Below are 24,543 nucleotides of genomic sequence, written 5' to 3'. Positions count from 1 at the left end.
TGAAAATTCAGCCAAACCCACACTGGAAGGTGCTGATTTCTAGAGCACTTTTGCTTCACCTCTGCTTCACTTCATGCCTGCCTTCTCCAGCCATTTCCTCCTCCCTCTCCCTCCTCCAGCCCCCTTTCTTTTTCCCATTTAGTGTATTGTTTCCTAAGCTAATTATTCCTCTCTCTCTCTCCCTCCCAAAAACACACAGTGGAACTCATGTATTTGCTGCAATTGCATCTTCCCCTGACAGCATCCCATCTTTGGCATGTGCTGGCAGCTGTAGCCTCAGGGCTTTGCCTGCATGAGGAAACAATCAGCATCTTTCTGGAGAGTCAATGAATTTCGATGTGACTCTTCTGTTCCGAATGCACCTTCGGTCCAGACTGAGGACTTCAGCTTCTAGAATAAAATGCCCATGTGAGGGAGTTGTACCAGAATAGGCATCCTTTCCCACAAAAAGGTCTCGGAGACAAGAGGATGGATTTTTCTAAGCCCTGCATCTCATGCAGGTGTTTGTCTGACAGCAGGTCTCTTGGTCCATGCACCAGTGACCACACTGGGAAGTTCGGAACTCAGCACAAAAGTTTCTGCAGCTTCCGTAAAGAAGTCCACGTCTTTAGCTGACATCAGTAGCACAGAAAAGCTCCTGTAGTCAGCTGAGTGTGTTCCCACGGGAGTGTGCAGCTGAGGAAGACGGGGAGGAAGCAGGAGTGTGTGATGGAGCATGCTCTTCTATCCCTCCATCCTGTATGCCAGCTGGCCTGGGCATCCTCAAGCCTCACTGACTTGAGGTCACACAGGCCTACGTTGTCAGTCCTTTCACTGAAAACATCTCAGTTTTAGCATAAATGTCCAGATAGCACTATATGAGAATAACCCCCTCGGTTACAGTCCGTTCCTCAAGAGAATATAAAATCAGGGCGGGCAGGGACTCAGTGTTTCTCACGCCATGGTTTTTCCTTGCTTTGCAATTTGAAGAATCCCATTTTTCTGGGGTTTTAGTGCGAGAAAAAACAGGATGAAGAAATCAAACTAAATAGTCTGTTTCCTGTTAGCAGAGATGGACCCAGACCAGCTGTCTCTGTTGGGAGAGCAGATGTGGGGGATCTCTAGGTTAGGTTCAAGCCTAGGTTCTGAGATCTCCACTGACTGATCTCTTTACCTGTGCATGGGCAACACGTGCTGAAATCCAGATTCTCCCATTGTCTATACAGGGTGGATCTGAGAAACCCTTGAAGAAGGTAGAGAGCGAGGGTAAGGGGGCACAGAGTCCCTTTGGGGAAATAGCAAGAGGAAAGCTCAGGTTTCTTGAAATCAGCCAGAGCTTGTTAAGTCCTTCCCTATCATCTTACAATAAACTGATTTGGGGGCTTCTGTTGATATTCTACACTCCAGATGTTGGCTGCAGCTGGGGTAGAGATAGTGGGACACTCCCAGCCAGAAGCTGGGATGTGGGGGAAGGGGTATTGGGCTCGTGTCGATGGGTGGAGAAGGAAAGAGGAATATGAATGTATGGTTGTAAATCCACCCCTTCACACCCTCCTTTCTTTTCCCTTACAACTGCTCTTCTCAGCAGAGGAAAAGTTAGCCCTCCAGTACTCTCTGATTTCTTTTGCAGAGTCGGAAGGACAAAGAAAGACCTAAACAGAAGCACAAAAAACGTCCAGAGTCTCCCACCAGCCTTACCCCATCCTCGGTGCCCGTCGCTGCAGAGAAGGTACCAAACCCACAGGATGTGAGTGTGTGAATGCAGAGTGGGGAGGGAGGGAGGGCAGGGGGAAAGCACCAACACTGGCTTTCCTAGGAAGTGGGGAGGACAGGGCAGAAGAGCAGAGAAAGGGCTTTTGTCCATTTGTTCTGATTCCTGATTCTCGCTCTCTGCCTGACTCCCCACCTCGACGCCCACCTTGGGAATTTAACACGGCAGCTGTCTTGATTTCTGTCAGCACTGACGACACAATCATGGAGCTAAACTCCCAAGTGATTGAGCTGTAAGTGCCAGCCTGTTCTGCAGCAGATGTTCAGATTTGAAGCTCTCGCGGAACAGATAAATATCCATGCTTTGGCCTTTTCTGCTGCCACATTGTAAACAGCTCAGGCAGGTGGATAAGCAAGGCAAGGCTTTTGGGAGGAGGTGTTATCCTTTATTAGACAAACTGATGTAGCTGAGGGGAAAAAAAACCAGACAATCTTAGAAGCACATAAGATCTTCAAAGTGCATAATAGAGGTGGCTTTTCTGTGTGAGACAATGGGAGGTTGGTTTCTATTTAGTTCCTCAATTTCAGGAAAATTCAGGCAGAGAGGCACAGTGTGGTGGCCTATTTTGCTCCTGAGGTGTAGAGGCAGTCCAGCTCCTGCTGGGAAGATGTCGCTTGTGTGGGTTTGTCTTCTCAGTGCCCAGGGCTTGTGGGGCTGGTGGGGCACAGTCAGGATGTCAGTGTGTTTCTGCTATTCACTGCTGAAATCGTGCTGCTGACATGGACTCTTGCACCTGGCTGTAAATCAGGATAGCCCTGAGCTTTCTGTAATTCATGCTAGCCCCAAACTCCAGTAATGCAGAATAGACACAGTGGAACTTGCCTCAAGCTTGCATGCAACAAGGTGAAGGCCAAGTTTGCAGTTGTTCAGGGTCAGGGAACAAGTGAGGTTTCTCCAGCGCGGGGACCTTTGGAGTTGTACTCTCCTCTCCGTAGTGGGAATGTAAACTAATGCAACTCCTTAGCAGGGCTGTTCTGGTGTAAGTGAGAGTAGGACTAGGGCCAAGCTCCTGATAGAACAAATAAACAACATGTCCCAGGAATGTCCTTTTGTGCACAGAAATGCTACTTGGAAAGGCTTGGGTGTCCTTTACGTGGCAGGACTGCCTTGTGAAAATGAAAATTCACAGGCTAGCAGCGTCTGCATATGTGACAAGCACTGCAAGGGCAGTCTGGAAGAGCAAAAGCTCCTGCCAGTCAGCACAGGGTTTAGGTTTGGGTTAGGACTGAAGAGGATTTTCTATGTTCTGTGTGAGGCTGAGCCTGGAAGCAGGGAGTAGATGTAGGTCAGAGCTGAAATGGCAAAGCTGGTCTCATGGTTCTCAGGCTGGGAGAAGCAGAAAGTTACAGCAGGACAGAGTGGAGGAACAGCCTCTGAGCTGCAATCGCTCTTGATTTACCTGTGCTCATGTTAGGGAAGCTCAGCTCTGGCTTTTGGGAGCAGCAGATTCGCCCAGCTAACAGAGCTGTCAGGAACTGATGGCCTAAGAAGATTATTTTCAAGCTGAACTGAAATCCAAAACCTGACTCTTGGCCAGCTAGAGCGGTTGTTAGACAATTACCCACTGTCTCCTCCAAAGCCCTGCCAGACCTTTATAAATAAGGAGGGACGGGTGCAATTCAGTTTTACAGGCAGCTTTCAAGTCTTTGTAAGCTAAAATTCAGGAGATCCTAATTACTGTAGCTGTACTTGAGTGACAGGGTTTTAGTGTTTCCCTAGGGAGTTATTATTAATGCTCATAACAGAGAGTGTATTTCCCTTGCTTTTTTTGTGCATAGATCTCAAAGTATTGTTCAAACTCTGTTACCAAAAGTACTCGCTCCAGATCAAATGTAAGAGCTGCTCAGCAGCCTGCTACAACCCTGCACAAACCCCTCAGGTGGTGGTTGTATGAGGCTTTCTGGATAGTTGCACCAGTGTAACGTTGCACAGGTTAGACTAGTGTAAAACCTTGAGACACACTAATGTAGCATGTCCAAACAGGTTTCCTCTTGGAAGCCAAAACCATCTTTGTCCTTTCTGGGTCTTAGATTAGTACAGCTCATCCCAGTAGAGTGTTCTGGGGAGTGGGTAGGGTAGATGCAGCAAACCAAAAGCTGACGTTCATGGTGTGACTACGCAGAAGAGCATTGCTAGTCCCTGCTCTGCCATGGTTAGAGTCTGAAGAGGGCTGGGGTCTCTTCCTCTCCTTGCCACTTGCATGATCTTGGGCAAATAATTTATCGCCTCCATGGTCTTCTCCAAGTCACCCAATGAACCAGAGCATAAACTCCCCAGGGATAATCCCTGCAGGTGACACAGCCCCCAGCCCTTTGTGGGGAGCAGCTGGGTGAGAGCAGATCTCAATGACCTGCAGCAGTGAGGGCAGATGGTCCTGTCCAGGCTCCTGGGAGAAGGATGCTGGCCCAGAGCAGCCATGCAGAGCCATGGGAGGCTGGTGCAGCCCTTGATGTCCGCGCCAGACCCATGCTGCCAGCTCGCCATGCTGCTCGCACCGTAGCCAAAGTGGCACCACATACAGTGAGTCCCAGGCTCCCGTCCTGGTGCGCAGGCTGTGCTGGAGCAGGGGTTGGACTGAAGGCACTGAGCGTCACCAGTGTTTTGGAGCCAGCAATGAGGAGCAGGAGGGCCCTGGCACCGCTTGCTCCTTGGGCACCGGGACTGCAGGCAGACTGTAGTGTGGCACCAGCCACCAGGCCATGGAGAGGTGTTACTAGCACCTGAAGCCACGCTCCAATCTGCTTCCAGTTGCTCAGCCTAAAAGGGGCCTGGGGCAACAGACATCTCAGCCCCAGCATCTGATGTTGCTACCAAAGGCCTTTGAAACTTTCAGTAACCCTTTAATAATGGATTTTCAGAGCTATATAGAAAATCAGTAGGACTTTTCAAGCTACTTCAGGTTAGGCTGACAGCAGTGGAACTATGTTTCGTTGCTTTGGCGGAACAGAGGTATATCCCACTTCCTTGTTCCCTTGGGTAGCCTGGCCTCTGGGTTCACATTTTTCTTTAATTTTGCAATCCAGATTTATTTTTCAGTTCCAATTTTCACCTAATACGTCGTCCACCCTGTGCTCCCCTCTTGAACCATTTAGTTATGAAGAAGATCCTTTGATGTGGTTTCAGTCTTCCTCTTGAAATCAATTGTGCTAGACCTCTGACTTCTGCCAGATTTTTGAACATCTCACTGAGTGCTTCCCTGTGTCTTCTAGGAATCTAAATACCATTAGTATCTGACACTTGGACTCTACCAGGCCCCCGTGTCCTGTCTGTGCAGTGACAAGCTCTGACTGCCTCACTCTGGTTCGGCGGATAAATATACTGAAAACACAATGTTGGCCTCAGCTCTCATCTACACCGGAAAGTGAAACTAGGGTGTGAATTCACAGCATGCAAATGACTCTTTGTAACACCTCTTCCGAGCTCTCCTCCTGCCTCTGAAAAGTGTCTTTGGGCGATGCAATTTTCATCGCTCTCAAAGAGGGGCAGGAGACCTTGCTCGCGGGGCACAGGAGTGTCCCTTCCAGAGAGCACGCAGAGCAGCTGGCCTGCTGAAAATCCCCCAGTGGTGCTCCAGGGCTAGGGCTTTTGGATGGATTGGGGGGGGATTGTAGAGAGTGGATTTGTGCTGGATATAGGCTCTCATTCATTGTCATGCTGGCTACTTGGAGCTCCTCCAGACTTTTTGGGGAGTGGGAAGGAGGCAGAAAACATCCCCTCTGGGTAGTAGTTTCTAGCTATAATCGTTTCTGGCTATTTCATGTGGTCTATCCAAAAATGCCAAAATGCTGCCAACTAGTAACAGCGTGTTGGAAAGATGGCATTCCTGGAGCGGGCCTGGGACAGAGGAGGGTTTCTCGCCAGGGGAGGAGCAATGAGTCTCACCAGTAAGTCTTGGCAGCCAAGGCTGCTCCCTCTCTGTAGTCACACACCGCCAGACAAATTCAGGAGGCAGTTTCTGTGCTCAGGATCTCTCCGTGTAGCTGGTGCCGGGATCAGGGTTAGTGAGCAGCCGAACAGCAAGCAGCGTGCCTCTCCCCTCCCCCTGCACATGCCCCTGGGGAGCCGTCCTGCCGCTCTCTGTTGCACTTGCAGTAAATCTGCAAGATTGCAAGCCACCCCAGCTGCCTTCTTCTGCCAGCTGCAGACATCATGATCACTTGTTGACACACACTCACACATGCTATGTGTTTTGGGCTGCAACATCTGGCTTGCTCTGGGTTTTGTAATCTAAGCCGTGGATGCCAAGGCCTCCCTGCACCCACCCTCTCCCGGTCAGGTGCTGGAGAGGGAGCACAGCAGGGCGAAGAGCACGTGATTGCAGATGCCACCCGAGGCAGGGAGACTTTCCAGGTTTCCCACTGTTACTTGAGCTCTCAGCATCTACCCAGGACTGGCCCGGAGCTGACAGATCCTGGGAACTTCTGCCCTGTGCCTGGCTCAGGCAAATTCACAGTTGCTGGGATGGGGTAAGGGTTTGTGGGGGAAGGCTGATGATTACCCCTGCTAATCAAAGCATGTCTCAGCATGGATATTTGCAGTAAGAATCCCTGAGCCTTTTAGCATCCCTTGTCCTGACGTGAGTGGGAATTTGCCAGTGACATCAGGGTCTTAAAAATACGGTCTTCAGCCCATCTATGTCTCCTATCCCCGCCTACGAAGAACAGCAGCACAGTGCTGGCTGATCTCGAGGTTGAGGGGAAGGACATGGTAAAGGTTGCGAGTGCCGTAGCTTGTACAAGCGCTTTGGCCCAGAGCCCCTGATGGAGACTCGTCTGACCTCTACCTAGTGATCCAGAGGGAAAGGCAGCTGATGCTTACAGCCTGCCTGGGTGGCTGCTTCAGCACATCGCCCTACGGTGCGTGGGCTGGAGGAGCTCCTGCTCTTGTCGCATTGTTCCTCGTTCGTGTCCTCCCTGCTTCCCCTCACCAGTAGTTTAATCCAGGGCAAAGCTGCTCTGTGTTTCCGACGCGGCGCCAGCCTCCCCCACCCCTTCTGTATTTCGTCAGTGGTTCCCTCTAGGAGCTCGTCCCGCCAATCAGGAGGCAAAGAGATGCTCTTCTGATTTCCCATAAATAAATTAATGAATGAAGAGCTTGGGTGCTGCACAGTGTCACAGAGAGGCCAGGAAACAGGTACAGCCCCTCGGGGGACAGCGAGTGCCGGGGGGGAGGAGGTGTGTGCATGCCTGTGCTTGGGTGCCCTTGCGACTTCGTCTCACTTCTCCCGGCTCCTGGGTTGAGGCAGGAGTTTCCCCATCGGACTGTCACCTCCAGCTGGGGCAGCAGGTTTATTCTGGTGATATTTTTCACTTGGTTGCTTTAAATAGACCTTCAAAATGTAGCTGCTGCCTCATTTTGAAAGAGAGCTCTCACTTCCTCAGTGCTTCCCTTTTTTTTCCCTCTGCAGCATGCCCTCCCCCACACACCTGTTTGCAGCACACAAAACATTGGTGTTTCTGCACACACACAGATTTCCATGCTGGAGAAAAGCCGATGATCCAGAGATTGAGACCTCTGTTTATGCACAAGGCAAGCAGCAGGCACGCAGGTTTCTCCAGTCCTGCTCCCTCTAGGCAGCAGCCCTGAGCTGGAGAATCTCCTTCGTTAGGGAGGCGATGGGACTGCAGCCCTCGTTACTGTTATTAATATTGGCATTATGGTAGCAGACCCCTCCCCTTCAGATCAAGGCCGTGTTGTGCTTGGCAGTCCACGTGTGTCTCCTGGAAGGCTCCGCTGCCACACAGAGCTTGCAGGCTCCACGGAGCAAAGTGGGAAAGAAACAGAGGCACAGAGAGGGGAAGTGATTTAGTGTGGTTTCAGTTTCCCTCTCTTTGCTCCTTGGCTGCAACACTTGGGTCCTTGCCCCAAATTCAGGCTCTCTGGAATGGCTGCTAGAGAAGGGCCCTTTGTGGTGAGGAGGGCTTGTGGTAGTATCATACAGATCTGTCTGCTGTGACCTGTTTGGCAAACAATATCTAGGATAGCGTTTGGCAGGAGGTGGGAAAATCCTGCCCGTGAAATCTCTGGGAGTCTCTCAGGGAGGTCTGTGAGGTCAGATCAGCCCTACAGGTGAGTGTCCATTCACTGTCTTCAGCTGAGCCAGCTCAGCCTCTCTTACCCTCTTTGGGTTTTTTGCCTTTAATTTTGCAATTAAGATTTATTTCCCAGCTCAGATTTCCCCCTTCCACCCTGCACTAATTCATTACTTGCCCTGCACTCCCTTCCTGACACTCTGGATTTAGAACATGTCTTCTCATGTGGTTTCCCCCTGCCCTTCTGTGGCCTCGTGCACCTTGTGCGGAGCTCCAAAGAGGTGAATTTATGGGGGGGAAAATTCGGGGCTTTGCATTTCTGCTGAGACGTGAGCCATCTTGTTCCTGCGACTTCGTGAGCAGTCTCAGGACTTCCCATAGCCCCCAGACACTGCTATCCTTTCCCTCCCCAGGCAGATGTGGAAAGTCGGAAAGATTTTCATGCTCCCTCTGAGCTCATAAATCAAGAAGGCTTAATCTCCTACATCCAGGAGTCTGTGATGAGAAAATACAGATTCCCCCTCCTCTCCCCCCTAATTTCCACCACTCCCTTCCTCCTGTCTTTCATATTCCCAGCACATCTGGTGTGTGTTAGGCTGCCAGCTGTTGCCTTGTGCAGAGTGATTAAACCATGTGGGAGGAATGGGGAAAGATTTTTATCTGGGCATTCATGAGTCTGCATTACAAGCCCTTTTTTCTTTAGCTCTCCCCAAGAAGAGGTCATCTGGAGTCAGGGATAGTGGAATGTAAGAAAGGTATTGTGCTTCTCTGTGTCTTCCCTGTATCTGCTCAGTAAGAAATAAAAGGTGTTTGCACTAATGTACAGGTGTTACATTTTCGGCTGTAGCCATCACATTAGAACTATATCTATAATATTGATTGGTTGCAGTAATGTCTTGCAAGAAGTGATCTTTGAACACTGCTAGTTTGGTTTTGAAGTGACTTGAAGATGAAGGTTTCATATCCTAGCGTGGGTGCCCTGGGGGATCTGGTTTTCAGTTCATTCCACTCTTCCCCCTGCTAAACTCCCACACTTCTCTCTCTCATCCCAAGCTCCTGAATTTCCCAGCATCTGGCCAGCCCCTTCATCCCCCTTGCTTCCATGTCTCCTGCAGGCTTATATGGGGTTTGGATAGCATCTATTGCTGCATGCTCTGATGCTGCTCTAACAATGTCACTGTGAAATATTTACTGCAGTAGATTTGGAAAGCCCTGGGCTGGCAGTGGAGGTGCTTCAGTGGATGCTTTAGAGAACCCAGGGAAACTCCCATCACAGCACAAGGATGAGCAAGTTCCCCTAGGTGGAATGGCCTTGCTGAGGATAGCACACCTGAGAGATGCAGCTGAAATATATGCTTGAATCACAGCCAAATTCAGATTTTATTTGGGCTGAATAACCCTCTGAGGTACTCCCCTTTGCTGACGATGCGGGGGAATCTCTGATGTCTGTGCCCTGATTGTCAGTGCCCTGTTTAATTTCCTGCAGTTAGATGGGATGAGCGTAATCCCTAGGAGTATAAAGCCTGGTGCCACCAAGCAGCAGTAGAGGGGAATGTTGCTTTTCTCTCCTGAGTAACATGACCTGACCATCACTTTGTGGGCAGAGGGGGCAATTACTTCTCTTAAGGGGAAATTGGTAAAAAGAGCCCCTGCTGTGGCCACATCTGGCCTGAGTGAGTCACCTCTGTGTTTGCTGCTGCCAGGGCTCCACCAGCCACCATGAGGGGAGCAAAGAGACCTCGGAGGTCGGCAGGTCGGAGGTGAAAGGCAAGAAGTCCTCAAGCCATGGCAGCAGCCACAAGGGGAAAAAGACGGGAAGCGGGAAAAGCTCGGTTGGCTTCAGCTCAGCTTCCTCCAGTGGGACCTTCCAGCCTGCAGGTAAGGGGTGAAGGAGAAGCAAGAGAGGAGGGGGAGAACGGGGGTGACATTTTGCTTTGCTCCTCTTTGATATCTCTGTATCTGTAAAGATACCCGCTCGCCAGCTAGTGCTGTGAAACTTTGCTGATGGCTATTTCTTTAACCCCTTGAAGAGAAAGGGAAAAGTCTTATTGCTACTAACTCCATGCACAGAGGGAAGAAGTGAGTCAGATGAGCGTTACAGCTCCCCTCCTGTGCAGGCCTGTTGCACTACAAGGAAAAACAGATCCAGATGTCTGAGTGGAGGGAGGAGGGAAGGGATACTGTGCACAGGCAATATGGGCAGCACCTGCCCTCTCCTCTGTAGGTGGTACTGTCTGCAGCAGTGTTTTAAGGAGTACTAGTGGAGAGACCTGAGCCAAAACCTGATATCCAGGCTCCCCTGAGCTTTGAGTCAAAGCCTTGCAGGGCTCCCATCTGCTCTGACCTTGCTCAGTTCTTTTTTGAGCTGTTGCCGTAATGGCTAGCATGTTTCATCTCCTGGGACCCTAATCGGGGCTGGAGGCACAGTGGTGATGCAGGGCCTGGGGGAGCAGACACGTGCACGTTTGGATGGGATGAAGCTGCTGGTGTGCACCTCTCGTGCTTGCTAGAGAGCATCAAAGCAACGGGGGCGGGGGAGCAGGGCTGGAGGGTGACAAAGGTGTCCTTCAGCTCAGTAACTAGCCTGTGCCAGAGGACCTGCATTGTGACTGTGCTCTCATTGCCTTACGGGCTGAGTTACTGCCACCACGAGCCTTCCTATATCTGCTTCCCCTGTGCTTCCCCCAGGTACCTCCTGCAGCAACTTGCAGTGCTCCCAGGACTTTGTGACATTCCCCAAGCTTGAGCAGGACGAGGAGAAGTACCGGAAGCCTGTCTCTTCCTCCTCTTCTTCCCACTGCTCCCCTCTGTATGAAGGCCAGAAGGGGGACATCTTTGAGCAGAAGGTGATCTTCTCAGGCTTTGGGTCTATCATGCGCTTCTCCACCTCCGCGGTGAGCCAGCAGAGAGGCCGTGATGCTTCCCCTGTGGACTACAAAGCCTCGAACCCTGTCAGCGGCCCTTCGGTGGGGAGCAGCGGGGCCAGCGGTAGCAGCAGCAGCCACAAGCGCATGCCATCCCTCAGTATGGAGGAGGGAGAGGTGCTGAAGGAAAAGAAGCACAAGGGTAGCAAGAAGAACAAACATGGGCCTGGCAGGCCAAAAGGGGGCAAAAGCAAAGAGATTTTGGGCGCCCAGCTGGCTGGGTCCACGTCTACTTCCTCGTCACCCTTCTCCGGGGGCTCTCTTGTTAGCTCCAGCATCGGCAACTCTTCACGGTCCTTCAGCCACACGGGGAATCTGCCCAGCCTCAGCATGGAGTCCCCGCTGCTGGGTTCAGGTATGTTCTCCCTTAGGGCTCCAGGTGTGCACAGTTCCTCCCAGCCCTGCTGTCTTTTTCATCACATTTGGCTGGTGTCTGGACCTGTCTGCACAGAGTCCAGTCCTTTTAATTCAGTCCCAGGAGCTATAAAAATCCACATCTGGGTCTCCCCTTTCCATCTTGGCCTTCATCCTAGAATCTCCTCTGGGTCAGCTTCTCTATCATTGGAGCTGGGCTGCCGATCTGAGCTGGGGGGCATTTCAAACCCTTTTTGCTCAAGTGCTGGAAAACCTCAGCTAGCCAGAGTTTAATTTCCAAAGCGATAGAGAGGGATATTCACAGGCCGAACCGGAACAACCACAATCTGACCCCAAATGAGGGACTCTCATAAGTGGTTCGAGTTTAACCCCTCTTCTAAAAGCAAAACCTCTCATCCTGGTCTTACCACATCCATGTAGGGTTGGGAGACTGGCACACCATTAACTCTGCTGAGAGGCTTACAGCTGTTCCCAGCCTGAGTCCCCTTCCCTGGCCTGGCAGGGATGAGGACAGCCAGGACACGTGGCAGGAAGGGGTTAAGGCAGCAGGCAGAGGAGGGGCCTGCTGCTCAGGGCTGAGGTTTGACACTGTTCTGGCAGCAGAATTTGTCATAGGTCTATTGTGGGTTGTTCTCGGATGCTCTGATTTAGGTCAGATTGCAAGACAGGGAGGTATAATTTTGTTGTGCGCGCCTGGGAGTCCTGGCCCATTTCTGCACTGCGTTGGGAGACTGGCACACCATTAACTCTGCTGAGAGGCTTACAGCTGTTCCCAGCCTGAGTCCCCTTCCCTGGCCTGGCAGGGATGAGGACAGCCAGGACACGTGGCAGGAAGGGGTTAAGGCAGCAGGCAGAGGAGGGGCCTGCTGCTCAGGGCTGAGGTTTGACACTGTTCTGGCAGCAGAATTTGTCATAGGTCTATTGTGGGTTGTTCTCGGATGCTCTGATTTAGGTCAGATTGCAAGACAGGGAGGTATAATTTTGTTGTGCGCGCCTGGGAGTCCTGGCCCATTTGTCTGCACTGCCTGAGAGAGGAGAGGAGCTGCAAGAATTGATGCAACTTCCATAATCATAACCTTAGGCCAATTTTTTTTGCCTGCCCCCTGGAACAACAAAGGGATGTTTCAAAGAGGAGGAGGCTGCCAGGCCCTGCTCTCCTGCCTGCTTGTTCTCCCATTCTTCTCTTGCGGAGAGATGTTGGCAGGGCTCTGAAGAACCCGGCTTTGGGCACTGCCTCTGCCGCATGCCTGAGCCAAGGGGAAGTCAGATGGGTCCCCTCCCTCAGCAGCAGCTCTCTCCTTACCCTTTCTTCCTCATTCATCTGTCCGTGCCCCACTGTGGTCCCTGGGCATCACGGAAGGGAACAGGTTAGCTCAGCAAGAGTGTGGTCTCTTGACTAGCACGAGCAGCAGAGAGTGGGACTCTCTGAGTCCACTACCCCCTTCTGCCACTGACTTGTGCCTTTGGTGAGTCACTTTATGCTGTGATTTCTCTGTCGGATTGTATCGGGGCGCGAGGAGCAAACAAGAGGGGGGCAGGGGCAAGGCTGGAAAAGTTTGTGATACCTTTTGATAGAAGGATTGTGGGCTGTGACCACCCTTGCTGCATGCCAGGCCATGAGATGCTGAAGTGCATGTTACACTTGGTCTTGTGCATTGGTGCCACCTTCCCTTTCTGAGATCAAGCCCTGCAGAAAACCAGCTGCTTCCAGGCCATCGAAGGGGAGCGTGGCTCTCTAACATGTCTCCTCCCCTTGCAGGGATCTACACCAGTAACAAGGACCCTATTTCCCACGGGGGCGGAGTGCTCCGAGCTGTGTGCAGTACACCCCTCTCTTCCAGCCTGCTGGCACACCAGGGTACGTCGTCTCTCCCACAGCTCAACCGGTCTCCCTTTGCTAGCACCATCCCAGCTTCCTCCTCCTCGGTCTCCACCACGCAGGTAAGAACATCAGGACCAGGAGAGGGGACTGTAGTTCAGGAGAGCGTTGGACAGAGCAGTCAGTGGCAGAGCAGGGCCAGTTTGTGGGCACAGAGGAGTTGCTTTTTCCACTTGGGAACAGCTACTCTTCCTTCAGTTTGGAGGGGATCTGCCAGCTGCAGCTTCCCTTAGAGTCGGTAGAAAGATGTAGGCAGTTTTGTGTTACAGCCCACGCAGCCTGTTTTGGGGTGGGAGGAATTGCAACCTAAAAGGACGCATTGCTTTGCATTGACTGTAAGGGAGCACAGACAGCGCTCAGGTAGCAGAGGCCTGTTGGTGCGTGCTGTGTCCCGTGCTGCTCGTCCCCTGCTGCTCAGCTGGATCCTGCCACCAGTGCCAGCCCTACCTTCATTCTGCAGCACAGATAACTTGGTGGGAGGGCTCACACGTCCCAGCTGGGTGGGCTGTGCATGTGCCAGGAGACAGAGCCTTGTCCTTTGTCGGGAGCTCACTGTGAGAGGTGTTTTACAGGGAGGAGAGAGTTAGTTTTACAGCCTCAGTGTTAACATGGCTCATTCAGACCTCTTGGCTCTGAGATGGGTCTGGGAAGATTTCGACTGTCTAGCGAGGCTTCCAAGGAGATATTTTTAACACTCTCTCTCATGAGCAAGCTGGGTTCAAGAGTCAGGAGGAGATGGAATAATGAAGTTATTTTCCTCTTGCATTTTTGAGAATTCATTTCTCTCTCTCTCCCTCCTTGTTTTGCCATGTAGGTGTTCTCACTGGCAGGTTCAACATTTAGTCTCCCTTCCTCACATATTTTTGGGAGCCCCCTCGCATCTGGGCTATCAATCAACCCACTCTTAAATCAGTCGGAAAGCAGCCGGGCAGGTACGTGAATCAGAAGGTATGTGAGTTTGGACTTCCAAAGGGGTCTCCCTGGAAGAGTCGAGACAACTGCATCCATAGTTCTCCAGCTGCCCTCCCTGCTTGCTCCCATCCCATGCGTGTGAGAGCCAGGGGCTAGGAGAGAGGGACAGTGGCTTTTTCCCCAGGGCAGGGGGTGCTTGTGTTTGCCTTAAGTGGTGGCCTGCAGTCCTGTAAAAGCATATCTGCTGGCGTGTCCACTGGATAGTATGTGTCCCTGGACATATGCTAGAAAAGTGCAAGAATGTAAGTCCTTCCCTATAGAAATTTGTTGTCTTTTTACACACTAAAGCTGTGCAAACCTAGTGAAAACTACTGTCAGCTTTTGCTTGCTCAAAATAAGTTAAAAGTTTTTGTTGGAGTTCTGGTTTTCTGGGTTTTGTTTTTTTTAATGAGAGATAATCTCACACTCTTAATTTTCATCTTCCATTTCTGTTTTGAATTACTTTCTGCCCTTCCCCTTTGGCTTTGTCATGAATGCAACAAAATCCACTGTTTTCAACTTCCAAACTTGAACGTGCCAACACTGAATTACTTACAACTGCTCATTTTTTCCCACCAAGGCAAATTCATTTTTCTTGGAAAATTGCCTGGTTAATAAGCAGGAGACTTGAAGCATCGTAAGATTTCTTTTTTCCCAAAACAGAGTGGGTCTGATTTTTGTTTTGCACCAGTAGTTAAACAAAAGCACCCTCCTGATTTTCAGATGTTGCAGTTAGCGGCGCAACTGTCTCATGCTCCCCTAGCCCAGAAACGCTGGCAGCTCAGCATGCTGGATGCTGAACTCCTGGGAGGTAAAACTCTGCCCACTGTCACACTGAGTGACAAGCACTTTAAAGCGCACTGTCCTCATTAGAGGTAGCTCTGAATTCTCTGGATAATCTGACACCAGTGTGCCCTTATTTGCCTTAACAAGTGTGCATGCCTGCATGTAAAGCATGAATGAACACGTATGCTTACTTACGACCTTTGCAAGCCCATGGAAGGTGCCTGTCTGTCTCTCCGTGTGTCACTGGCAGCATTTTGTCTGTATGCCCCTGCCGGCAGCTTGCATCCGCTTGAGAGCAGCGGGAAGGTAACTGCGCAGCTGACCCCAGTGGGAGTCAGGGCCATTGCATGGGAGCTGTGAGTCAGGAGTGATTCAGTCACCTGGAATTAAGGAAAGAATGGGATGATTCAAAGAGTTATTCTTTCCCTCACTGCGGTTGACAAGAGAGAGGTGACCCGCTGCCGCTTCCCCTTTGCTGTAATTTTGGCAAGGTGCTGATAGGAGGAGGAAGCGAGTCAACTGTCAGGAATAGCCCTGTGGTTCAGGCACAACACGGAGGCTCGGCAGTCTGCGTTCTGTTCCAGCCCTGCGGCTACTAATGAATGAATCATGTAGGCAAAATCCAACATACAAAGTGCTCAAAAAAGCCTGATCCTTAGTTTCCATTTCCAAGATTGCTCTTTTTGTTTGACTGGGATCTTACAAGCTTCAGGACGTGTTTCTTCCAGTTCCAGGCAGCCTTCAGAACAGCTCCTGGGTTTTGTCACGTTTAAGGTTTGTCCATCACTATCTCCTCCTGCTGGAGCTAGCGACCCAGAGGGTGTTAAGCCAAATTCACTTTTTATCCCAGGGCGATTAATTAACATGCATTAAGCCTTCTGTGTGGGGTCGTGTTCACTTAACAGTGTGGTGACTGCTTTAATCCCAAATCATTAACAGGGTGGTTGTGAAGTTTTAAGTAATCCTGCCTTGTCTTTAATTCAGATTACCTTTCCTGAGAGTGTCTGTGTAGACAGATCCCGTGGAGATGTAGCTTTCATTGCAGTAATATTTGAGCTCTTCACAATTTTAATGTGATGTAGGGAAATGGTGTTACATTGTCTTACAGATGGGGGAACTGAGAAACTGTTATCACTGATGCAGGTTGATACCAGGGTGCCTTTGGCAGTACAAAAAGTCTGATTCTTATCTTCCCACTCGCTTAGTTACTGTCTAGTTCTTCCTCCCACGGCTTGTCCTGGATCGTGCCTCATTATGATGACAGGCCAAATGTATTTATCTTCTCTAGTTGTCTTCAAGGCTCTTTTTCATACTTGCTGCCTTGGAAAGTGCTGTCTCTGTGTGATAACTCGGTCATCTCCCCGTTCTGTAGACAACAGGGTGGTGTTGGCCAGGAGATAATTGAATATGGAGCCTGGTACTGTTTCAGAAAACCAGAATCATGTATATATATATATGTGTGTGTGTGTGTGTGTGTGTATATATAGTCGCGCAACCTCCCTGGGCTGCAAGCAAACAACATGACAGTAACAAGCAGGCAGTCAGAGCTTAGTGGAATGTTTATTTGGTTGCAAGTTAAAACCGTTGCGGCAAAGCTGCACATGGCGGGCTGTGGATATTTTTCAAAGGGTTTAGGTGGTCCTTGGATGGAAACAATACTGAGAAGCTCTGCTGTAGTCTGACTGTTCCCAGCCTTCTGGTAGCTGATCCTGGGTTGGAGAACTTAGGAAGATTTCATGCCTTGTGGTGTCCCCAAAATCAAGAGTTGTCTCCACATGATGTCTTATACTGGGAGACTACTGTTGACTGGCAACTGCTGGTCACCTCCAGAAAGCAGTGGCTTCTCCCCAGAAGGCTCGACCAGTTATAACTGATGGCCAGGAAGACATTCCCATGGGGATGAAGGAGTGAGGATCCCACTCATACCTGTCTGTAAGAGCTGCTGAAAAACAGCTGTGTTTCCTTGTTCTCAGCAGTAGAAAATACTGCCAATAACTAATGCCCTGCTCAGGGCATTACACTGTAAATCACAGTGTTCCCTGCAGGAGACTTCCCGGGTTCTTGCACGTAAGAAATGTCTCTTATTGTGTGAAGAAGAGGAGGGGCAAGTCAGCCAGCTGGTGCAGGCTGTACTCACAACATCTGACACGTCCCGGAGCGAGGGGAAATGTGTGTTTACGGGCTGGCAGGCTCTGGGGATGGAAAGCAAATGGCAGATAAATATACTTCACTTCTCGATTACTCTTTGGATGGGAAATATCCTGCACATGTGCACATGCACAGCGGCTCCATCCCCAGCACTGCGGTGTCCCAGCTCCCTGGGACAGAGGGATGGATATAGGGGTAGCTTCTGGACACCGAAGCACTTATTTCAGCTCTTTAGAAAGGAGCTGAGCATCTGGAAACTTTGGAGGACCCAAGCTGGGTTTCGGGAAAGGATCCTGGAGGTACAGGGCTGCGGTGGCACTTAGGAGAGCTGAGTGGGGCTTTGCACAGGATTGATTTATCCTTTTTTTTTTGCGAAAGAAGGGTGTCTCCCCCCCCCCCCCCGCAGCTTTACAGCTAAAGGAAAAGCTGCTTTCTGCCCATCCCTCCGGCTTCCGCGGCTGGGGAGGGAGCCGGGCTGGGGCAGAGGCCGGCTCCTGCGCTGCCCAGCTCCCCGCAAGCCGCTTGCGGCCCCCGGCGCTGGCGCCGCCCGGCAAATTTGGCCCCTGCCATTAGGAAGGGGGTCGCGTCGCCTTCCTTCCCAGGGTGACACACACACACACACACACACACCCGCTCCCGGGGCGCACGAAAGGACGGGGGGCGGAGGCGCATGCGGACGGAGCCGTTATGCAATGACGGTGCCCTGCGCTGCTCGGTGCTCCCATCTAGCGGGGACCGGCGCTCGCCGCCCTCGGGTGACAAACCCGGGCACCTGCGAGGGCTGGACGCCTATGAACACTGTGCCTCTCTGTGCCTCTCCCCACCCAGAGCCTGACCTGGAAGACTGCAGTTTTGGCTGCCGAGGGACGTCGCCCCAGGAGAGTCTCTCTTCCATGTGAGTGTCCTTCAGGAGTCCTCCCCTGCCGCCAGGCACGGGGGTGCCTCCGCATCCGTGTGGGCACGGCGGTACCCCGGGAAGCCGTGGGATGACACAGCAAGGGAAGGGAAAGGGACTGGGGAAAGTAGAGGCAGCTCCTTCCCTCTTCTTTGGGGCTGGGAGTGAGGTGGGATGGGAGGGAAGGAGGCAGGTTTGCTTTTCCAATATGAGCCGCGGCTAACAGGAACGGAGGGCTCTCCTGAAGTGGAGCAGGGGAGACTGAGGCTGGGAGGGATGCAGCCGCTCCCAGTGTGAGGCAGAGGAGATGTGGGGAAAAGGGAGCAGAGGAGTGCAGGTGCAGGCTAGGGAAGCATCTCTGATATCTCCCCAACCCTTTCCCAGGTCCCCCATCAGCAGCCTGCCGACGCTCTTTGACCAGACAGTGTCCTGCAGCAGCAGTGGGCAGCTGGAGAATGTTCCCCAGGCTACCCCAAACATCGAGCAGCTCCTGGAGAAGCAGGGCAATGGCGAAGCCGGCGTAAACAGTGAGTCACTCAGGGTATGGGCTGTGGGAGGAGAGGTCCTTGTGCATGTTTGTGTGGGAGCCAGCTGGGATTTTGCCCACAGGCAAAGGAGCCGGGTGGGGGACAAAGCACTAGTCTGTGCCATGGGGGAGTAGCTGGCAGTGGGACTGTGATGTAGGGCCAGTCTCCTCCCCCAGTGTGGTCTAATTGTGGTACCTCCTGTGGATCCCCTTCTCCTCTTTCCTCCGTCCCCCATTCTCTCCCCTGACCCTGTCCCCCTTCCCCCCTTCCGTTCCCTGCAGTTGTAGAAATGCTCAAAGCCCTGCACTCGCTGCAGAAGGAGAACCAGCGGCTCCAGGAGCAGATCATGACGCTGACGGCCAAGAAGGAGCGTTTGCAGCTCCTCAATGTCCAGCTCTCCGTCCCTTTCCCCGTGGTGACCAGCAGCAATGGCCCAGGCAGCCAGGCCCAGTACATCCTGCCTCCTAACGGTGAGGGGACTGGTGGGATGCATCACCCTATGCCCTTTCATAGTGGTGCCCTGGGCTGGGCAGGAGGGGGTCACAGTGGGGAGGATCTGACCCATTTATCTCTCTGTAACCACTGGCAGTATGCACCGTCTCTCGCTACTGCTGTGGCAACGTCATGCTCCACCCCTGACTCTGCATTGTCACTTCTTTCCTCCATACAGTCTGCAACAACGATTCCTTGAGCATCAGCAAGAGCCCCCCGTGCAAGAACAGCTTTGGGATCGAGAACTCGCTCTCCACTTCCTCTGAGGTACACTGGCCACCGCATCCGCCAGCCAGCTGGGGAAGGGACTTGGGGAGGGAACAGAGCAGTGCAGTCCCAGTACTCTGACTTGATATCCAGCTCATAAAGCCTTGTAGTCCAGGCCCAGAAATCAGGTTTCTTTCTCTGGAGTGCCCGTTCTTCAGTTCATCTCAGTGCTGAGGGTCTGAGTAGAGTAGCTGAGGCTGGGAGTGTGAGGTGAGAATGCTTCTAGATTATTCTGGCCGCACTTTTAGAGATCCAGCAAAGCATGTCTGAGTTCTGGGACCCCTCTGAGCATACACCTGCACTTGCACTCACAGCCCCCCTTCCCACCTCCAGCTCCTGCCCAAAGCACCCTTGGAGCTGAGCTGACCTTTCACAAGCTGCCCCAGTCCGATGCTCTTATGTCCGTTTCTCCCCCAGGACCCTCATTCAGGTTGCCCCAGCAGGAGCAGCTCTTCCCTGTCCTTCCACAGCACTCCTCCGCCCCTGCCCATGCTGCAGCAGAGTCCTGCCTCGCTACCCCTGCCCGGGGTGCAGCAGGTGAATGGCCTGGCCAGGGTGGCAGGCAGCGGGCTGGGGGGAGGCACCACTGCCAGCCACAGCCTCTCCACGGTGCCCATGGTGGACGGCCTGATGGGGACCCTGGCAGGAGGCCAGCAGATGCCCATCAACGGGATCCTGGGGAATCTGAACGGAGCTCAGGCCGCCCAGCCTCCGAGCGCGCTGACGCAGGCGAGCGGGCCTCCGACCTTGCAGCTCTCCACCAGCCTGAGCAGGTGAGGATGGGGAGCTCGCGGGGACAGCCCTGCCCTCTCCAGCAGAAGCTTAGCACCGGGAGGGAGGGAGGCCCTATGTGTGCAGGACCAAGACGGGCTGCGCTGACATTCCCTGCCCTGCTCCCCTTGCAGCATGCCCAGCCTGAGTCCCCTGACAGAGCAGCAGCGGCACATCTTGCACCAACACGAACAACAGCTCCAGCAGCTTCAGCAGCTCCTGACTTCCCAGCCGCTTAATCCAGTAAGTGTGCCTGCTGGCACCTTTTATCTGATGAGCTGTTTAATGGGAAAGCCTTGGAGCAGAGAGCAAAACTTAGGGCTCCCTCCTTCACGTGAACCCCCTGCCCACAGGCTGCAAGAGTCATGTGCCTTTTACTTGGCTCCGGGCTGCTGTGGGTGGAGTGAGGAGAAAAGCTTTAGGCAGGAAGGTGTGGCACCTCCTGGAGGGAGGGAGATGGGGATTTGAACTTTTTTGTACAAAGGAAAAAATTTAATCTGGGTTTCCCATGTCCTGAGGGTGTGAGAACATGGTAACAATGCTAAGCCACCATAAAATCAGGAGTGCTGTTACCTCCTCCAGCCATCTTTGAATGCAAATCGTGTCTGCTCCTGCTGCCACGAGCACACTGGTCTCTGGGCTTGCAGATGTGCTAAGGCCCACAGGAGAAGAGGAACTCGCTTGAGGACACCACTTGAGTTTAGAAAGAGACAAGCATGAAATTGCTTAGACCTGAGGCAGGTGAGCCGTGTCTGGGCACACTGACATGGAGAACTGGAGATGCCAGGGGGACTGTGTAGGTGGCTGAGGACTTCGGGGTCAGAAAAAGGATCAGGCAGCTGTTCTGAGGATCTTGGCTCTCTGCCTGCATCCTCTTGGGTAAAACAGCAGCCCCGTCCCAGGCTGTTGTGGGAATGGCTGCACAGATAGATGGTAAACAAGCCCCTGGGTGTGTAAGAACAGCATTCACTTGCCCTGCAGAAACCTCTGTGGTGTCCCTTCCCTGCGGTGGAGTTGCACAGGACCGCTAACAGTTCTGTCAATGAAGCTGTGCTCATTTATATCTCCCATGAACTTGGCCCGTTGCTTTGGATAGATTTCTGGGTCAGGCTATTTATAACCTGGGAAAAGCAAATTTCAAAGGGCTTCTCTTTACAGCAGCTGATGTCACCGTGTCATCAGCTGCATCTCTGTGGGTACAGGAACAATGTCAGCTCTCAGCCTGCCGCATTGGTCGATGGTTGCTATAGTGATTTCCGCAGTTTGGTTGGATTCGAGGCCGTCCCTCTGGGTGCAGGTGAGCCGTGGCCCTCATCCCCCCTGGGTCCGGCTCACCTACACCGACCCTGTGGGTCAGGGCTGAGCTGTGAAGCGGGATGGGCTGGGGAAGAAAATTAGCAGCCAATCTAGAAATTCAGGATAGTGAATGCCACAGACTTAAAATCCGTGGGTCGATTGATTGGAAAGAGCTGATTTGTGTGCCTGCAGGTGTCTTAGGGAGAGTTGGCTAATCGTACGCTTCAGGAAACAATGGGGTTGGAAAGGTCATAAGCACAGGCTATTAATGAACACAAGACAGACTGTTCCTCTCTCTACCTATAGAGACATGATCAAGGGGACTTTCTGCCTGTCCCCAGTAGCATTGCCTGGGATGGAGTGTGCCGATGTGGCTCCTGGCTCCGTTGTATTAGGTGTCACCTCCTCATGACCCCTTTGTCCCTCCTTTGACTTTTCTTCCTCACCCTTCCCTGCAGGAGCAGCAGGCCCTGGTGTTCCAGATGATGCAGCAAATCCAGCAGAAGAGGGAGCTGCAGCGGCTGCAGATGACAAGCTCGTCCCAGCTGTCCATGACCAGCCTCCTGGCAGCCACCTCCGCCCCCCTGCACTCCAGCACCAGCGCCCTGATGACCTCGGCCCCTCAGCCGCCCCCCAGCAGCAGCTCTCTCCTGGCCTCCCTCTCCCCGCAGCAGCTCAACCCTAGCAATGCCCTCATGGCCACCCAGGCCACCCCACCGCTCAGCACTCCTGGGAACAGCCTCCTGGCTTCGGGGACAGGCATCCCACCCGTCCTTACAGCACAGACTAACCCGTTTCTCAACCTGCAGGCTGATGGCAACACCCCGAAAGGAACGGTGCGTATGCTGCTAGCACTACCCTAACCCCACTGAGCTCGTGGTGCTAGGTGCTGTACAGACCCGGGGAGAGACAGTCTGCGCTACAGTTAACTTGGGGGAGCAAGGGCATCGCTTAGGCAACAGAGCCAGACTGCTCCACTGGCTTTGCTGCATCCCTGACTAGCCAGTGTCACGTCCTGATCCTACCTCCAAGGACTTCTGTAGGGCCCAGACAGGGTCGTGGGTAGGCCCAGAGGCTCCCAAGGTGCCCTTCCATGTGTGTGTGCAGACACACACCAGACCTGCTGCAGAAGCAAGGCAGAGACAGGCCGTAGATTTGTCTCCGTTAACCCTAAGACTTGGATGGGACAATGTGCCCCTGGCAGTGCTGGCCCTATTGGAGCCTCGTGATGAAATACGAAGGTGGCTGCATGTTGAAACCAGGGTTTAGAAGGAATCTTGCACCCAAGAGGAGAGGTTGCGAAGAGGTTTACAGCCTCTCTGTAAAGCAGCCTTGTACTGGAACACCAGTGTCTAGGGACTGATGGTGTGATACTTTCATCTCCTCCATCCTCCCCCTGGCCTATACCTGTACCCAGAAGGTCCAGCCCTGGTTGGAGACATTTAGGAGCCAAAGGCCAGGGTTGAGGGGCCAGTTCAGCCTGAACTGGGCAGAGGGGAAACCTGGGGCTCCCGTGTCTCCGTTGATCTCGGAGGAGCCTGAGAGGTCGCGGTGAGCAGGGCCAGGTCCGCAGCACAGCAGGGCTCTCTGCTTCTGCCCCCTCGTGTTGCTGCCCGCCCAGTACTGATACCTGTCTCCTCTGCGTCTCTTTTTCTGTTTGTTTTTTAAAGAGCATGAATGAAAAGGGAGCTCCTCTTACCCAGGACAAGGGCTAAGCTCCCCCCTCACCCTGAACAAACCAGCAGCCAACTCCTCTCAGCCAGGGGAATGTGGCTTTCCACAGTCAACTTTGATACTGTTAGAGCAATGAGCACAAGGCTTCCGAGAAGCATTTCCTGCCGCTGGGCAATGCCAAGAGGTGCTTTGGAAGACAGTACGTCTCTGACCAAGCCCTGGTATCGGGAGGAGCGAAGGTGGGGGGCTGCCTGCCGCCCTGGTCCATGCCACACATGCTCAAAGTGAAGGTGTGTTTCCACGCAGAGTGGAGGAGAAAGTTAACACCAGATGCCTGCCAGTCTCCTCCCTGCCGTGAGTGCAAGCGTATGTTCACGTGTGTGTGTAGCCCCCAGGCCAAGGCACTAGAAACCATCGAGCATCCTTGGCCAAGACCTTGGTGGAGGGAGGCCCCTCTGCTGAGGACTCCTTTCTGCACAGTGCAGAGGAATCTGGCAGTGCCCGCGGAGGCAGCGCTGGATGTGACACAGCTGGGGAAGTGGGACCTGGTGGCAGTGCCTATGTGGTCTGCTTCGCCCAGATGGGGAGGTTAAGAAGAAGTTCTGTAGCTGAGATTTCTCACCTGCTTTTCATCTGCTGGGCTCTTGGGATGCTCTTCTCTCTATAGCCATCATACGAAGCCCCAGCACCTCAGCTGGATCCAAACCCAGCCTGAAAAGACACGAGCGGTGGAGCGATGGGTAAGGACTGGTGCTTGGGGAGGAGGTGAAAGGCACCTACTTCTTCAAAGGACGTTGCCACATCTGCTCTACCAGCTGCTGTCGGTTCGGTGCTGTACTTTTCACGTGAAAAGCACACTCCTGCTCCTTGTGCCGTCTCTCACTCTTTCCTTCCAAGATTTCCAAAGGCTAAAATTTCAGCTTGCAAAAAGGGGCTGTAGCCAGTATTACCCCTGTCGTAGCCAACTTCAGAAGGTGCATTTGAACCTGGCAGTTGTTTCCCAGGCCTAAGCTGGGAGATAGAAATGTGTGTGGGGAAGAGAGAGTCCCAAATCCGGTACCTGTCCTTTCTTACCCGCCACAAATCACTCCAGTCTGGCAAAAACACGTTCTTCCACTGGTCTTGGGCACTTCAGAAAAGGGATCTCCAAGCAATGGGACAATTACCAGTCTCCTGAGCTAGGACATCGGACCCTTCATTGTTCTCCACCTTTCGACCTTAGCTCCGTCTTGCAGCCTGGAACCTCAGCAAAGAAATCGGCTTCCTCTGAGCTTGGATGCGATGGATTGATTGAAGGACAGGTGGGGCAGCTCTGGGGGAAGGGGAACATCTACGTCAAACGTACAAATGCCCCTTCTTTTCCTCATCCCCTGGTTAAATCCAGGTCTCCTGGGGGCAGGCGGGAAGACTCCAGCTAATAGAAACTCTGAGGGTCTTAAAAAAAAAAAGTTGTCAGACCTTAATGGATATTTTTCAGCACATTCCCACTGCCCCTAACTAGTTTGCACTATTCAAATTCGTCAGCAGTGGGTCTGTGCTGATAGTACTAGAAAGGCTTGTTATAGGCAAAACTCATCTGCTAAATATCTTTCTTCCTTTTTATTTTATTTTATTTCTTTTTTTGTTTGTTTGTTTGTTTGTTTGGAAGATTGTAAACACAACGGTTGAATAAGGCTAAAAGGAGAGAAAATACCTTTCTGATCTCAGCCTCCAGTTCTGTGAACTGGGCAGAACACTGCTGTCTGCTCAGAGATATATATATATTATATATATATA

At 52.4% G+C, this 24,543-nt stretch overlaps 1 protein-coding gene across 1 annotated transcript in view; it reads left to right on the top strand.

Annotated features, from left to right (window-relative positions):
• MLLT6 (MLLT6, PHD finger domain containing) overlaps positions 1-24,181 on the top strand; it is a 67,293-nt gene extending 43,112 nt beyond the window's left edge. Inside the window, exons 8-20 of the mRNA XM_009274871.2 lie at positions 1,610-1,708; positions 9,486-9,660; positions 10,471-11,061; positions 12,841-13,022; positions 13,775-13,892; positions 17,674-17,740; positions 18,125-18,267; positions 18,549-18,737; positions 18,938-19,026; positions 19,444-19,799; positions 19,932-20,040; positions 21,552-21,929; positions 22,764-24,181. Coding sequence (XP_009273146.1) covers positions 1,610-1,708; positions 9,486-9,660; positions 10,471-11,061; positions 12,841-13,022; positions 13,775-13,892; positions 17,674-17,740; positions 18,125-18,267; positions 18,549-18,737; positions 18,938-19,026; positions 19,444-19,799; positions 19,932-20,040; positions 21,552-21,929; positions 22,764-22,808 — 2,541 coding nt within the window. The 3' untranslated portion in view covers positions 22,809-24,181. The remainder of the gene's footprint in view (positions 1-1,609; positions 1,709-9,485; positions 9,661-10,470; positions 11,062-12,840; positions 13,023-13,774; positions 13,893-17,673; positions 17,741-18,124; positions 18,268-18,548; positions 18,738-18,937; positions 19,027-19,443; positions 19,800-19,931; positions 20,041-21,551; positions 21,930-22,763) is intronic.
• Positions 24,182-24,543: the final 362 nt, after the last annotated feature.

Source organism: Aptenodytes forsteri, unplaced genomic scaffold, assembly GCF_000699145.1.
Source record: "Aptenodytes forsteri isolate BGI_AS27 unplaced genomic scaffold, ASM69914v1 Scaffold640, whole genome shotgun sequence".
Lineage (NCBI taxonomy): Eukaryota > Metazoa > Chordata > Aves > Sphenisciformes > Spheniscidae > Aptenodytes > Aptenodytes forsteri.
Note: the sequence above shows the minus strand (reverse complement) of the source record. Positions and strands in the feature narration are given on the sequence as shown.